The sequence below is a fragment of the Limulus polyphemus genome, unplaced genomic scaffold, assembly GCF_000517525.1.
Source record: "Limulus polyphemus unplaced genomic scaffold, Limulus_polyphemus-2.1.2 Scaffold410, whole genome shotgun sequence".
In the NCBI taxonomy this organism is placed as follows: domain Eukaryota; kingdom Metazoa; phylum Arthropoda; class Merostomata; order Xiphosura; family Limulidae; genus Limulus; species Limulus polyphemus.
In genome coordinates this window covers 483,072-498,440 of record NW_013666020.1, presented here as the reverse complement: position 1 = coordinate 498,440, position 15,369 = coordinate 483,072, and the positions used below count along the sequence as shown (strand labels likewise).

At 35.2% G+C, this 15,369-nt stretch overlaps 1 protein-coding gene across 2 annotated transcripts in view; it reads left to right on the top strand.

The window, feature by feature from the left end:
- LOC106458058 (glypican-5-like) overlaps positions 1-15,369 on the top strand; it is a 111,850-nt gene that overhangs the window by 32,102 nt on the left and 64,379 nt on the right. For both annotated transcript variants that reach the window (XM_022384188.1, XM_013917513.2), the window contains exon 3: positions 3,791-4,485. In XM_022384188.1, the coding sequence (XP_022239896.1) occupies positions 3,791-4,485 (695 nt within the window). The remainder of the gene's footprint in view (positions 1-3,790; positions 4,486-15,369) is intronic.

Sequence of the window (15,369 nt, the reverse complement as noted above, 5' to 3'; positions counted from 1 at the left end):
TAATTAGTGCTGTATGATTGAACATCAAATAGTTTGCCTTGGTAATTACTGCTGCAGGGTTTAACAAAATAATTTGCCTTATTAGTTACTGCTGTAGGATTTAGCATAAAACAGTTTGCCTTAGTAATTAGTGCTGTATGATTGAACATCAAATAGTTTGCCTTGGTAATTACTGCTGCAGAGTTTAACAAAATAATTTGCCTTATTAGTTACTGCTGTAGGATTTAGCATAAAACAGTTTGCCTTAGTAATTACTGCGGTATGATTGAACATCAAATAGTTTGCCTTGGTAATTACTGCTGCAGAGTTTAACAAAATAATTTGCCTTATTAGTTACTGCAGTGGGATTTAGCATAAAACAGTTTGCCTTAGTAATTAGTGCTGTATGATTGAACATCAAATAGTTTGCCTTAGTAATTACTGCTGCAGGGTTTAACAAAATAATTTGCCTTATTAGTTACTGCAGTGGGATTTAGCATAAAACAGTCTGCCTTAGTAATTACTGCGGTATGATTTAGCATAAAACAATCTGCCTTAGTAATTACTGCGGTATGATTGAACATCAAATAGTTTGCCTTAGTAATTACTGCTGCAGGATTTAATATAAAATAATTTGCCTTAGTAATTACTGCTTCAAGGTTTAACATTTTGGATTCAACGTGAACAAAATCCAGATACACAAAATAATTATACCTGACTTCTTTGTATTACTGGTCTACTTTTCACAGTAATATCAATTTCTACGTTTTCAATCTTTAGGATTCCGTGTTTGGTGCAGGTGAAAGGCGATTATTTGGTTCCTTTATGACATTAATATTTTATTTAAGAGTTTATTAAAGCAGATTAAGCAAATGTCATGTTATGGCTATTTCATATTAATTTACTTATTACTTATTCAGATGAGTATTGGGTAAAAGCTAGGCATAATATGTCTATGTGGTTCGCCCAACTTCTACGACGGACTTTAAAGGTTACTTCTACCTCTCAGTATCATACAATCATTAAACACATCTAGTAGCAAACTATGGTATTGAATATATTTTTGGCATGTGTTGCTGCTTATGCTTTTTGACAAGGAGTACAATTCGAGGGGGGTTGGTTGGTAATCAAACCCACGTGAGGGTGTGCTTTCAAGTGTGTAAAGAAAGGTGTAATTAGTGACGGTACCTGTCTGGCGGAGAGCATCGCTAGCAGACTTTTATTCGACGAAAGTGAATGTGAAACCAGAAGCTACGGTAGAAGGGGAGATATAACTCTTCTAGTTTATAGTTTTGTTTGTCACGTGCCACGGAAGTATCTTTGACACTGTATGTTTACGTCATTTAATCACACGCATACATGCCTAGTTTAATAAAATGAAAAACTTGAATAATGTAAGAAGATTAGGCATTAAATTGAATGCAACTTTTAATTTAATCTAGAAAGATGACGATAAATTAATTTAGTTAATAGTTTTTGGTGTTGTAATGATTCTACAATAAGTATAGTGCACTGCGCATTACAATTTAATCATGCCGAGTGTATAATAATTATATATATTATTTTTACTATTTACATATTTTTTAGTTATATATTTGATAGACAAAGGCTTGAAACGCGTGTTTTTATAATCTTACATATTCAATTAGATCGAAGGTCAAAGCAGTTCTGAATTTTATTGATACTTACACAATCATATGATGTTCTTAGATAATCTTTAACGCTCTCCAGTGGCTTAGTGGCGAGTCAGTAGGCTTATAACACTAAAAAATCAGGTTTAGATACCCGCGCTGGGCAGAGCACAGATAAGCACATTGTGTAGCTTTGTGCTTTACGACAAACAAACAGTCTTTAAGTAGAATAGTGAATTATTTGAATTAAAAACATTTGGCTTATAAGGTGTAGAAGCTTGATATTCGCGTGCAGTTTCTTTAGAACTGAAGTTTACTAGTACTTCAGGTTCCCAACACTGACATTGCCTGGTAAATCTTAGTTTTCGAACATTTAAGCTGGCTAATCAAATTTAAAATCCAGTGCTGAAGTTAACCTTTTATTTGAGGTTTTAGCTATCAAATTATATCAAACATATATATGAAATACTAAAACTAGATGGATTGGATTTGCAAAACTACGCTTACCTAATTATTCTCGATTTCCAGCAATGAACTTGGCTGGTTAGTTTTAGTCCCTGAGACTGAAGTTTAGTTGGCTGGTTAGTTTTAGTCCCCGAGACTGAAGTTTAGTTGGCTAGTTAGTTTTAGTCCCCAACACTGAAGTTCAGTAGTTGGCTGGTTAGTTTTAGTCCCCGACACTGAAGTTAAGTTGGCTAGTTAGGTTTAGTCCCCGACGCTGAAGTTATTTATTTTGATTGCTATACACAAAGTATTGTCTATTTTAAATATCTGTTGTTGAAGTTAGCTAGTTGGCTTGAATCTTTGATTCGAAATTTAGCTCTGGACTTCGGATATTTTTGATTTTTTTAAATCTCCAATGTTGAAGTAGGAGAGCCAACTGGCAATTCATGCCCCCCCCCCTTTTTTTTCTTTTTTGCCCATTTTGTACCATGATATTATCAACTGAAACCCGAGGGAATTCATCATTTAATACAAAGAATGCTTAAATAATATAATTGGCTGAAATTCAACCGTTTGGTGACAAAGCAAAGTTAGTTAGTGTTTTTCTTCCTCTGCAGCCGTTAAAAAAGAATGTGCAATGTGTTTTTTATTTTTTGTGATTTGAACAAGCTGTAAAAAATTATCTTTTTAAAAGTTCGTTTGAATACATCAAGAACTACTTAGTATGTATATAAATAATTAATTTTTTGACACAGTCAAGAGAAGTTGATTAAGTTCAATTTAAATGATTCTTTTAGAAAGAAACTCGTAATTATGGGGTTCGTGTACATGCAAGCTCTTTATTAGAAAACTGTCTGTCGTTTTTTTTATTTTTTAGTAATAGCAAGAAAAAACGTTGTAAACTTTTCGACAACAGACACCGAGAGCGCTCCAAAAAGCAGGTTCCCAACTAATGAAATCCGGATGTTCAGAAGAGTTGTTTTTTTTATATTGGAAACATATAATTACGTGTCATTAAATGGTGGAATCGTTCCTTTGGTATTGTGCATTTCAACTGGGACCATTCATAACGGAATATTGGCTATAAAGTTGACTGAATCTAATAAACATTTTGGACCCACCTGTGCTATTCAAAGTAGTTTAACTGATCCCATTTCCGGTAGTAATAGAGACAGAAAACCTCGCGGCCATATATATATATAGACTGCCATCACTTTCACTGACATATTCTACTACAAATATATAGCACGTGACCTTGTATTCCTTCCCATGATTGGTAGAGTCAAGATAAACCAAAAATGTTTCTTTAAGAGCTTGAACAATAGTAAAACGTAAACAAAAGCTTCAAAGAAGCTTTATGATGGAGAAACATGTGACTGGAATTTTTATTGTGTAGTTTCTAGAAAATGCGAGTAGGCAGATCAAATTGGGCGAGAAAGGAAAGTATTGTTGGAGAATGATGTGCTAAAATATGCGAATTTTTTCTTTTGAAACTATTTGTTTAAGATTAAGTTCCAGTGACGATTACGGGTTTTCAGTTTCTTTGTGCTATATTAGATTTGAAGCATTTATTGGGGTGTAGGAGTAAACGACGTTTCGGTCTCTTTCCTGAGGCCTTCAGCAAGTCGTCTAATCCTATACTCCAAAAATATGCAGCCAATAAACGTTTCAAATCGTATGCGTTCTGTTGTGCCTAAAACTATTCTAAAATAACGATATAATTGTTTTATTTTCAGAAAAATTTCAAGAGATGACAAGGCTTGCAGAAAACAACACACACACACTATTTTCTCAGACGTATAAAAAAATGGAGTCTGTTGCTCGGTTACCGACTGAGCAACTTTTTGCCGATCTCTTGGCATACTTAAAGGGTAAAGACATAACTGTGGGACAACGTGTGGACTCCTTCTTTGCGTCTCTTTTTCCCATTGTCTACCATCATATCATCAACCCAAACTTGAGAGAGTTCAGCAATGATTACAAGGAGTGCTTAAAGGAAAAAGTAGCTGAAATCAAACCGTTTGGTGATAAAGCAAAGTTGGTTTCTCTTCAGATAGTGCGCTCTCTTGATGTTGCTCGTATTCTTCTACAAGCTTTGAACCTCGGTGTAGAGATAATCAACACAACGGAACACATGGACTTTGGGCAAGAGTGTAATAAGGCCCTAGTCAAGTTGACCTATTGCGCGCACTGCCAGCGACTGGTCTCAGTTAAACCTTGTAGTGGGTTCTGCCTGAATGTAGGTCATGGATGTTTAGCCAAAATAGCTGAACTGGACAAACCATGGGGCGATTACGTAGGAGCGCTTCATAGGCTGACAAGTGGAATGAGTGAATCCTCAAACATTGAAAAAGTCATGAATCTATTAGACGCTAAAATTTCAGAAGCCATCATGCATGCGATGGATGATGGACCGGAAGTAACAAAAAAGGTAGGTTGTGTTTAAAGGACGATTTTTTGTCGTGAATTTAATTGTCTAAACAAATCTGTTGTAGGAGAATAATTTTACGGGGGGGGGGGGAGAAAGACAAACTTTATCTACTCAAGAATACTTTGTATCTCATAGTTACCTTAGGATTGGAAATTTCGTACGGAAAAATATAATACATTAAAACACCCTGGTATTTTGAGCCTTACGAAAGTATATAACTGTATATAAAATGGCAATGTAACATCAAAGTTTATTAAGAATAAAAAACATTAAATGAAACGTATAGACACAGTTATCAATCACATAGATATTAGATATGTATAACTTGAACTAACTTTCCATGTTAACCCAGAGATAACAAGATGTTTGCCGTACAATGTTAACACAGGGTTATGCGTACAGATTTAACCCAGAGTGGACGAGATGTGTCGTCAGGGTAAAAATAACAGTACTAATAATTCGTGCTATTATACGTACAAAGAAAGTTAATTGAAAAGATGTAACGTTATCCGTGTTGATTTTGTCGGTTTGTGCCAAAGTCAATCCATGTTCCAGTTTCTTTTATTTTTGTCTTTTGTGAAACATGATGAAGATTAATGAAAAAGTTAATTAAAAGCTAATGACCCATGTTATATTCTCTAACATTCGGCGCCTTCATTCTTCGGCTACAAAATAAGGTTATTTCATGTCGCGTTTTTCTTACAAGTTATTGTTTTGATGTGACATAAGAAAATTACATTTATTTACGTGAATGTTTAGAAGTGACACACGTATTAATTGTATGGTTAGTTTTAAAATTCTAAAGTTAAGAAAGTTAACACTGATTTCCAATTTAAACGAAATAATTGTAATATCTTAAACCATTTCGAAGTAGGTTGACCATTTTCCTCTGTGTTACTAAGGAATTTTTTGTAATTAAGAAAAATTAAGATAGTTACTGAAGTGTGATATGGAGTCAGTGACTAAAATTATGTCATGTTAATATTATGTGCCATGAGTCAGTGACTAACATTATACCACGTTAACATTATGTGCCGTGATTCAGTATCCAACATTACACCACGTTAACATTATGTGCCATGAGTCAGTGACTAACATTATGTCATGTTAATATTATGTGCCATGAGTCAGTGACTAACATTATGTCATATTAATATTATGTGCCGTGATTCAGTATCCAACATTACACCACGTTAACAATATGTGCCGTGATTCAGTATCCAACATTACGCCACGTTAACATTATGTGCCGTGATTCAGTATCCAACATTACGTCATGTTAATAATTGTGTACCGTCAGTCAGTGTCCAACATTATGTCTTGTTAACATTGTGTATGTGTCATGGTTTAGTGTTCAGAATTATATCATGTTAATACCTCGTTCAGTTCATAATTTTAACGTTAAATTTGACTGGCAGAATATCTATAAGTGTATTTATTTTAGTTTGAACTACTTTGAAAGTATCAAAAGGACAGTTGATGGCTACTTCGGGAAGTGTGTTACGAAATTTGACACTTTCAGCTTTAAACTGTAGGAAATAGTTGCGTCTAGTGATAAGCTAATCTAGAGATAAACGACTTTCAATTCATGTTCTGGTTAAAAAAATAAATAAAAAAATTTAGTACTCTCTTAGTAACAAACAAGCTCAACCGATTCGGACGACCGCCGGTTTGGTGTGAAGCAGACGACGGCAGTGCCGAACCAGAGAACTAAAGTCTCATTTTTCTTTCTTTTTTTTCTTCTCTTTCCTTCCTAGAATTTGACATTTCATCTGGCGACGTCGTTGAATGCTTAACCTTAAAAATGAGACAGTCACACATCCAAACAGAAACACAGAGCCTACAAAAACCCACACTACAAGCTATCTACTTTTGGCTTTCATGTCTGTAGAAGCCGTCAATGCAAACGTTTTTGCTTTTATTCTTGTAGTTGATGGTTTAGTAATAACCTGCCTTGCAGTTCTGTAAAGGCAAACAAGTTTTGGTGAATGTTTTTATTTTATTTTATTTCTCTCCTTTGCATGTTGAGGAAGGAACGAAATTGTTTTTACTTGACAGCTAGCTCTTCAGTTACGCAGCAAAGTATTATTATATCATTTTTGTTGCTCAACAGGTAGCGTTGACTGTTTGGTTGGGTGACATTCCACGTACAAGATTTTTAATTCTTCTCGTACATTTTGATAATCCTACGTAAGGTCATGTCTGTAGGCAACTTGAAGTTTTATTTTTTTTGTCTCTGCTGGAGAGATTGGGCTGATTTATTGTAGCAGTCATTCTACATCGCAACAAATGACTTTTTTTTTGTAATCCGTAGGAATATTTTTACGCTACAAATAATTGTTTGTTTTGTTTGTTTGTTTTTAATTATGCACAAAGCTACACAAGGGCTATCTGTGCTCTGCCCACCACGGGTATCGAAACCCGGTTTTTAGCGTTGTAAGTTCACGGACATACCGCTGTGCCACTGGGGGGAGGGGGAACTACAAACAATACTGGAACAAAAATAAAAGTATTTGGAAACTACTTTTTTCTCTCCGATTAAACATATAGCATAAATAACATGGGAAGGCAATGTAATTGAGTGCAAGCTAAAAATAAATAAATAAAGAATATTTAATGTAAAATAGGTACAACCAATACAAAACTACTGTCTGATTCACATACAGCATGTGATGTCAAAGCTAATTTGACACATCGATAGAGGTCTCAGTGTCAATAAAAGATATGATATACCTAACATACATAAACAGAATGTTCGGTGGTTTTCTCTTTTTTTTTATGAAGTCTGATAGCAGCATATAAGTTTCCATTCTCTATCTATCGATACTTCTGGATAATCATGGTTTTGGAATTTCAAAGACTTAAACAACATAAAGTTTACTTCTGGCGCCACCAATGCAGTGGCATTCTTACCACACTATGCAGTTTGTGTTACAAATTTTAATAGTTGTAAAGTTTACTTCTGGCGCCACCAATGCAATGGCATTCTTACCACACTATGCAGTTTGTGTTACAAATTTTAATAGTTTTAAAGTTTACTTCTGGCGCCACCAATCCAATGGCATTCTTACCACACTATGTAGTTTGTGTTAGAAATTTTAATAAATGTAAAGTTTACTTCTGGCGCCACCAAACCAACGGCATTATTACCACACTATGCAGTATGTGTTACAAATTTTAATAGATGTAAAGTTTACTTCTGGCGCCACCAAACCAACGGCATTATTACCACACTATGCAGTTTGTGTTACAAATTTTAATAGTTGTAAACTGATTTATTATCTTTGTCTGCCAAGTAGATGTGCCAGTCCCAGTGAGACCAATAAAATTGTTGATGTGATAAAGTCAAAGTTTATAACATAAATCTCAAAACTTTATTAGTGACTTCTTATTTCTGTAAGAAACACTTAATGTATAGCGTGTGCAACGCTTGGTGAAATACGTAGATTCAGAACCATTAAACAATAAAATGAAATATTGCAGCCACAAGATAAGAAACAGAAACTTTGCTGGAATTAATGTGTGGGTTATATAACCGTATTGTAAATCAAGTAATTTTTATATAGTTATGCATACAATAAAAACGCCAGTTTACTTATAATATTGTTTACCTACAAGTAAGTAGGTATATTACAGCATTGGTTTAATTTTTTACTAAACACGTTTTGTTGATTGTGAACTTTTGAGTATCACTTCAGAATATTTACTAAATGATCCCTTATCAAAAACGAACATTTATTAATGTTTACATTGGGAACTGTTTGTACAACACACTAAGTTTTTCGTAATCACATATTTAAGTCATATGAATAAACTTGGATGTGAGTCACAACTCCTGATGGTGTGCTGAAAACAAAATATCGCCCTAAAGGATATATCTTATATTAATGAAATTTGTAGCTTTGTATTTATGTATGCCTGTCCAACTAACTCCCACCACAATCGTGGAGCTAACAGGATCAAACTTAATAGGCGATCTCGGAGTAGTCTGAACTATATGGCGAAGTTCCCACACTAAGGAAGGTTAAACACCCCCGAAAGATCATCCAGGTATGATGGAAGTTGACTAGTTGGTTTCAGGGTTACTCAAACCGAATATGGCATCGGAGTTTGCGTTCCTGGTCCCAGGAGCGCAATGTTTAGCTTTGTATTTTTCCCTTATAATTTTTTAGCTAACCCCTTTCACAGTTTTGGAGCTAGCAGGACAAAACTTGGCATCAGACTCGGGGCGGCCCTGATGTTGTCCTTATCTATATGGCATAGCCCCTACTAAGGGGGCTAAACACCTACGGAAGGTCACCCAGACATGATGGAGTAAAGGGTCAGGCTCTCTGAGCCCGAATCTGGCGTGGTTTTGGGGTTCTTGGCCCCCTATGGAATTCTAGGGACGCCATGTTTGAAACTGTGTTCATAACCATACTCAAAAACTGGCGAGATCAAACCTGGCATGCCTACTGAAGTACCACGCGCGGGCTCCTTAATTACCGGTTTTATCTTTGGGTACAGACATCTCTTGGGATAGATATAGAAGTAAATGGGGATAACGGAGGAGCTACATCGGTTCTTCGGGGTCTTTGCGAATCATGAGAAAGCTTTTGAACCTCACAATGGGGCACAATAATTTTATTCTAGTCAGTGGCTGTGTCTTGCAATCCGGCGTGTTGAACATGCGCCCGAATGCAGCTAAAGGCTTGAAATAGCAAAAGGGACTACTTTCGAAGGGTTAAAATGGAGGATTATTTTTGTAGAATTATCTCTTTTGGTCTACATAAGAAGTTGTACATAATTCCAGGATTTATTGCTTTAAGCCGCCATGAAAAGCCTATACATGTTGGCTAACAGAAAATATTATTTTTTGTGAGGAACCAAAACTGCACATGTTCGGTCGTTGTGACTACAGGAAATACGAAATTAGTGGTTAAAAAAACAAGAGTGATTTATATTGTGAATATAGTTCAGATTTCGTAAAGAAGAAGAAATCTAGACTTATGGTAAGGCTGGTGTATGTGTTCACGTACCATTTTAACATACCGTTGTTTACCTGTTTTACCCCTTAAATCCTCAGTTTCATATACCATGGTAGTCGTTGGTCTTAAAATGAAAAAAAAAACTCAACGTTTTTGAATCATATTGGCAGTTTAATTTTACTTTGTAGGTATCAGTGACCTCCATGCAGCGACACCTGACGGTGACAAATAGATTTCGCACCTAGATATACAACTTTAATTTGCTATTCTAACTCTCCATACGAAGAAGAAGACTTTCACTTTATATACTAAAGTTTTGAGTCATATTCTATTTGATAACTCGGTGAATGATTGTCTCAGAATATTAAATAATAAACTATGACGTCAGTACTTTATACGGGTCGTTTTGTAACGGTTGCTTTACTTATTTGAACGTATAAAATAGACGTAGAAATAAATTGTGTTCGTAGGATTGTTTCATGTATTTTAAGGGGAACCGACAAGGCCTAGTTGTTAGTGTGTTGGGCTGCTAGTCAGAATGTCCAATGTTCGAGCCACGGTATAACGTTGAGCACGCTCCGAAGATTTAATTGTAAGGGAGTTTATAACTATGATAGCCAATCCCACTATTCGGTTAAGAATAGGTGCGTAGGGTGTTATTGACTGTTTGCCTTCCTTCTGATCAGCGTTTTAAACTACTAAATACCAAAAAGTATATATTTTCTGCTTTTCATTTTACGTTAAGTTTTGTTTTAAGTACTTGATATACAAGTAAAGAAATAACTTTTCAAAAAAGGAAGTAAATGTAGGGATGGCTAATATCAACCCTTCAAAAACAATGCAAGCAAGATGGTAGGAGTGGCATTTGCATCATCCCTACATAACAGCCCAGGTACAGTCTGGTAGAATGTTAAGAGACAAAAATTGGATAAATTAAACTCAATTGTGATCGAATAGTTATATATATATATATATATATATATATATATATATATTGCTATATGTTAATTCTTGCCTGTGCAAATGCCATCTCTACTGTTTTGTTTTTGAAGGATTGATATTAGCCAACCCTACATTTACGTATTCATAACCATCATCTAAATGTAAAGAGGTTCGAATTGTAATATTTATTGTTTATCTATTGGTGGCTATTAATTCCTGTTTTACCCTGTACTAAAGCTTTATAAAGGAACATCAAATTTCTGTAAGGCCTAATGATAAAACCATTTAAACTAGAATTATGATTTTTAAAAATTACTACTAGTTATTAATAATACTTATAAAAGTGGATACTCCATTTGAAACTATGCTACCTCAGTGAAATTGGTTGACATCATTGTTTTGGTTTTTGAGTTATTCATGTAATAAAAGAGAAGCAGCGGAAAAAATAACAAGAAATTCAAACTTTTTGCTGTAATATTTACAGACATTCTCAGAACTTGTGACTCGGTCATTACATAGATATTGTTAAGAAACACTGTAGTATTGTAAAGTTCTGATGGCCTATTGAGGATGAACAATCCGAGCCATTCCTACATAGGCAATGCTGCCACCTGCCTGATAAAATTGTCCAAGGAAAGAATAGGACAGGCTTAGAATCTCTAAAGAAAAGCTCTGTTTTATCTTGTTTTTGTAAGTAATGAATTATAAACGATATGAAATTTTTAAAGAGCTATTTGTGGGATAATAAATTTATTTCTGTACAACGTTTTGTCTCTAACAGCGAGACATGATTACGTTCAACATCAAACTAATAAATTATAACGGTGGTTTTTCCGGTATCTCTAACAGTTTGCTCCTGAAGAAGAAAAGTCCACCTTTCGAAAGTGTTTGGGTTATAGGGTTTTATTCATTTCTATCAAGACTTCTTGAACCTACGTGTTTTTCTAACATCATTAATCTAACAGTTGATTGTAAGTGGTGTACCCAGGACATAAATAAATATTGATTCACAAAACGTAGATTTGTATTCACGTTGTTCGGTTTATCAAACTACGGTGTCACATAGTTGACGATAAAACCGTAACTAAAACCAGCATTCACCTTTCCTACATCGCGCGTTGCTGTTTAGCACGTGACTGTGTCCAGGTAGGGAATTTCCCACCATTGGCCACCCGGAGAAAGCTCCATTCTTGACATACCACCCGGAGGGAACCGTATGTCTGCCGGATGGCATGTTTCAACTAGTCGGTGTTTGCCCGCCACCTCCTTATTTCCATTTTTTTTTATTCTACACTTTCTACAAGGGCTCGTGACTGAATCTTCACAACCGTCGTGTTGGGTGGGAGGTTTGGGAGGGGCACTTTGCCGCGGCGATGAAATTTTTAACCAAATTAGGACGCAGATTTAAGCCTGCAAAAAGTGGCTTCCGCTGAAAGTAAAATAAGAGAGAATTTTTCTTTGTGAGTGGATTATAAAGTTTTCGGTCTAAGTAATGCTTGGAATTTGTTTTGCGTGTTTGTTGAGATTAACCTGCTCCGTGTATGCTGTCAGCACGTGAATATATATTATGTTTGTACAAAACGAGCACAAATATTTGAAAATTCACGGTAATTAAGTGAACCAGTAAAAACTGAAGGAATGTACGAAAGTAAATCCTCCTTCGTCACGGGGATGGGTGGGTGTAAAATCTCGTAAAAGTTTAAAATTATTAGTTAAATAAATGGAAATTACCAGTTTTCAAATTTTATATTACGCATAATTTCAAAGAGTAACTGTAAATGAAGCGCGTTACTAAACTTTTTAACGCACTTTTTTTTCTAAAATTTGATAGTTTGCTTTTCAGTTACGGATTACATTGTTAAAGCTTTTTTTTCTTTACACGCACACATAATCGTGTTGTGGCGCTTATGAACATTAACAGAAACATAAGAGAAGTTAATTTTTGTACGTTTTATTTTTGAAAGCAGTTGTTTAAAGTCTTTAAATACAGAGCAAATCAAGATAATAAAGAAAGAAATAATTTGTTTGTAATTAAGCACAAAGCTACACAATGGGCTATCTGTGCTCTGCCCACCACGGGTATCGAAACCTGGACTCTAGTGTTGTAAGTCAGACATACCGCTGTGCCACTGGGGGCACAAGTAAATAAAAACAATAATAAATAACACAAGGAAAGTTTTTTAAAGTTTAGATGATGAAGTGTAACTGTTTCAATATTATTACAATAATAAATAACACAAGGAAAGTTTTTCTGAAGCTTAGATGATGAAGTGTAACTGTTTCAATATTATTACAATAAAAAATAACACAAGGAAAGTTTTTAAAGCTTAGATGATGAAGAGTAACTGTTTCATTATTATTATTATTATTTCATGTTAAAACGTGAGATTGCGACCTACTTAATAGAAGCAGAAATATTTTTGTGAAAGAACTCCCTCCCACATACACACACACAAAACGAAAAAAATAATGCAGAAAAACAAAGAGCACTAATAAAACTAGCCAGAAACGAAGCGAACGTAAATATCTAGATATAACTATGGCAAGAATTATTGTGGACGAACCGGGCTAGTGTAATTATCGAATTACAGGCTGGTTCATTTGCCAAAACAAAAGTGTTTGTTGTTTGCCCTTAGAGCAAAGCCACCTTGAGCTATCTGCTGTGTCCACCGTAGGGTATCGAACCACGGATTTTTCCGTTGTATGTCCGCTGCCCCACCGAGGGAGATCTAAAGGTGAAGACTTTTATCGTAATGAAACGTGTTCATTTTTAAACATATTCGCGCGCAAATTTATCTGTAATGTTTCACCTCGGCAGCGTGGCACCAATTCACCGTTTTAATTATATCTCGGCGTAGTGTTGGAAAGGTTAGAGAATACAGTTGTTTCATTATAATATTCTAGTAATAACTTTCAAAACTTGTATTATTACCGCTCTTAAATATTTCTACGGCCTAAAGGTACGGAGAGCAATTTTGATGTAAGGGAGTGGGAACCGTGGACCCTCGGATCCACATTTCTGCACGTTAAGCACTGGGTCAGTACAAAACCAAAAGCTTTGTTGTAGAACACTGAGTTGGTTAGCACAGAAGCAAAATTTGTGTTCTAAAACACTACTGTTAGCTAATACACAAAGACACTGTGGTGGATAATACAAACGTCCACCCAAAATTCTAACATATTTTCTTGGAATTTGAAAAATAAGGTTAATTAATTTTGACGTAAGTTAAAAAAAAACAAACTGGGACATCTGAGTAACAATTACAGAGAAACGTTTTCTTTGGGGAAAGAGCGAGCTTCCCGACAGCGCATCCCTGTGGGCGGTGAGGTTAGAATAAATGACCGTTTATTCAGAAGAAGAACCTTAGCAACCGTAGTGGGTGTTGCTTGGGTGGTCTTTTTCTACAGTTATAAAATAGAGACGAGGTGTTGAAACTTGCATGAATTTGGAATAATACATTAGTTAATAACTTTGTGTTCGGATATGAGACTTGCACAATTTTCCCTCTGCCACCAGCCGTTCTTTAATTGCCATACCTCTAGTTGGTGAAACTATTTGTGAAGAGGATAGCTTTTAGAAGTTAATGTACCGTGAGTCTAATGATGATTTTTACCGACTAATTCAAAATATATCACTAAAGTTTACCTCTGTAACAACTTAAGGTTTCTATAACATATTTCGACAGTTTTAAGAACTCCAATGCTATTCCTGTCATAGTTTTGAACTTTGATTTATAATCTTTAACCCATGTTATTATACTTCTGTAAAGATGTAAATTAAGCCAGTCTTCGAGGGTAATTAACTTCCAGTGACGTGTTTTCTTCTTCTTCTTCTAAGATTGGTGCCAGGCTGAATGTCGTTTTTTTTGTGTTTTTTTTGTCTCACATTAACGCCGGTTTTACGTGTTTTGCAAGACGTGTCACAACGACGCGTTTTTACGATATACGTAATTCTTAATGCTTTATATAAATATTAAATGTAACTTTTGAAATTGTATTTTACATGATGAACATCCCTTGAAAATCCTGTATATTTGACATCTCACTCGGGCTTTGTTGGGTATCAGCTGTTCTTAGAAAGGTCTTCAACAAGATAAAAAAGTTGTGGTACTTCTGCTGGTCGCACTTTGACATAGTACTACAACACTCGGTGTTTTGAATGATTTGATGAGTATATTGACACGCTGGCGTTTACTACCCCTAACTAAAAAGATAAAGCTAAGTTAAACTCTGAAATTTCGTAGTATTTGTTTATTGTTTTAAAGTATATGTAGTTCGGAGAGGAGTATTTCAGAAATTTCACGAGTAAAAACTTTTACTTGCACGTAAGAAAAATATTTATTTCCCAATATTCGATGTTACATCTTCATCGAGAGATTAAAGGCACTGGTAGTTAGGAATGTACGAACAATCAAGACTCGTATATACTGATAATTGTTTCTGTCTTATTAGCATTTTCTTCGTTGCAAAAAAAAAGGGGGGGGGGTCAATTGGACTAAATTCTTAAGTTGGCAGCATCCGTTGATTGACCTTGCCCCGACTTGATGTGAGGGACACTTGTCTGGTAGCGACGGAGACCACATTCACCTGTTAGCTTGGCTTGACTAGGGAGTCAACGTCAATTTTCTGCTTGATCAACTCAAACAGCTTTAGAACAGGAATCACCAAGAATGCTGAAATATCATCTCGGTTGTTGCTGGTGGCAAGTTGATGTCTTATCTAATCTGCCATTGGTAACTGCGCGGTACTTTGTTCATGTTTTATCTCATTCTTAGTGGTTTGGTAATACCATGCGTTGAGGTCTATTTCGCTAGTAGAGGAATGTCAATTCACTTACTTTTCACTTGTTAGTGTTGTATATGATTGCTCTAATTTCCTGGCATGTTTTCAAATATATTTTGTTATATTCTTCGTAATATATTAAAATTCTGAAAATTGCTAATACTGTTCATATTTTGGGTTTAGAAGTAAGAAT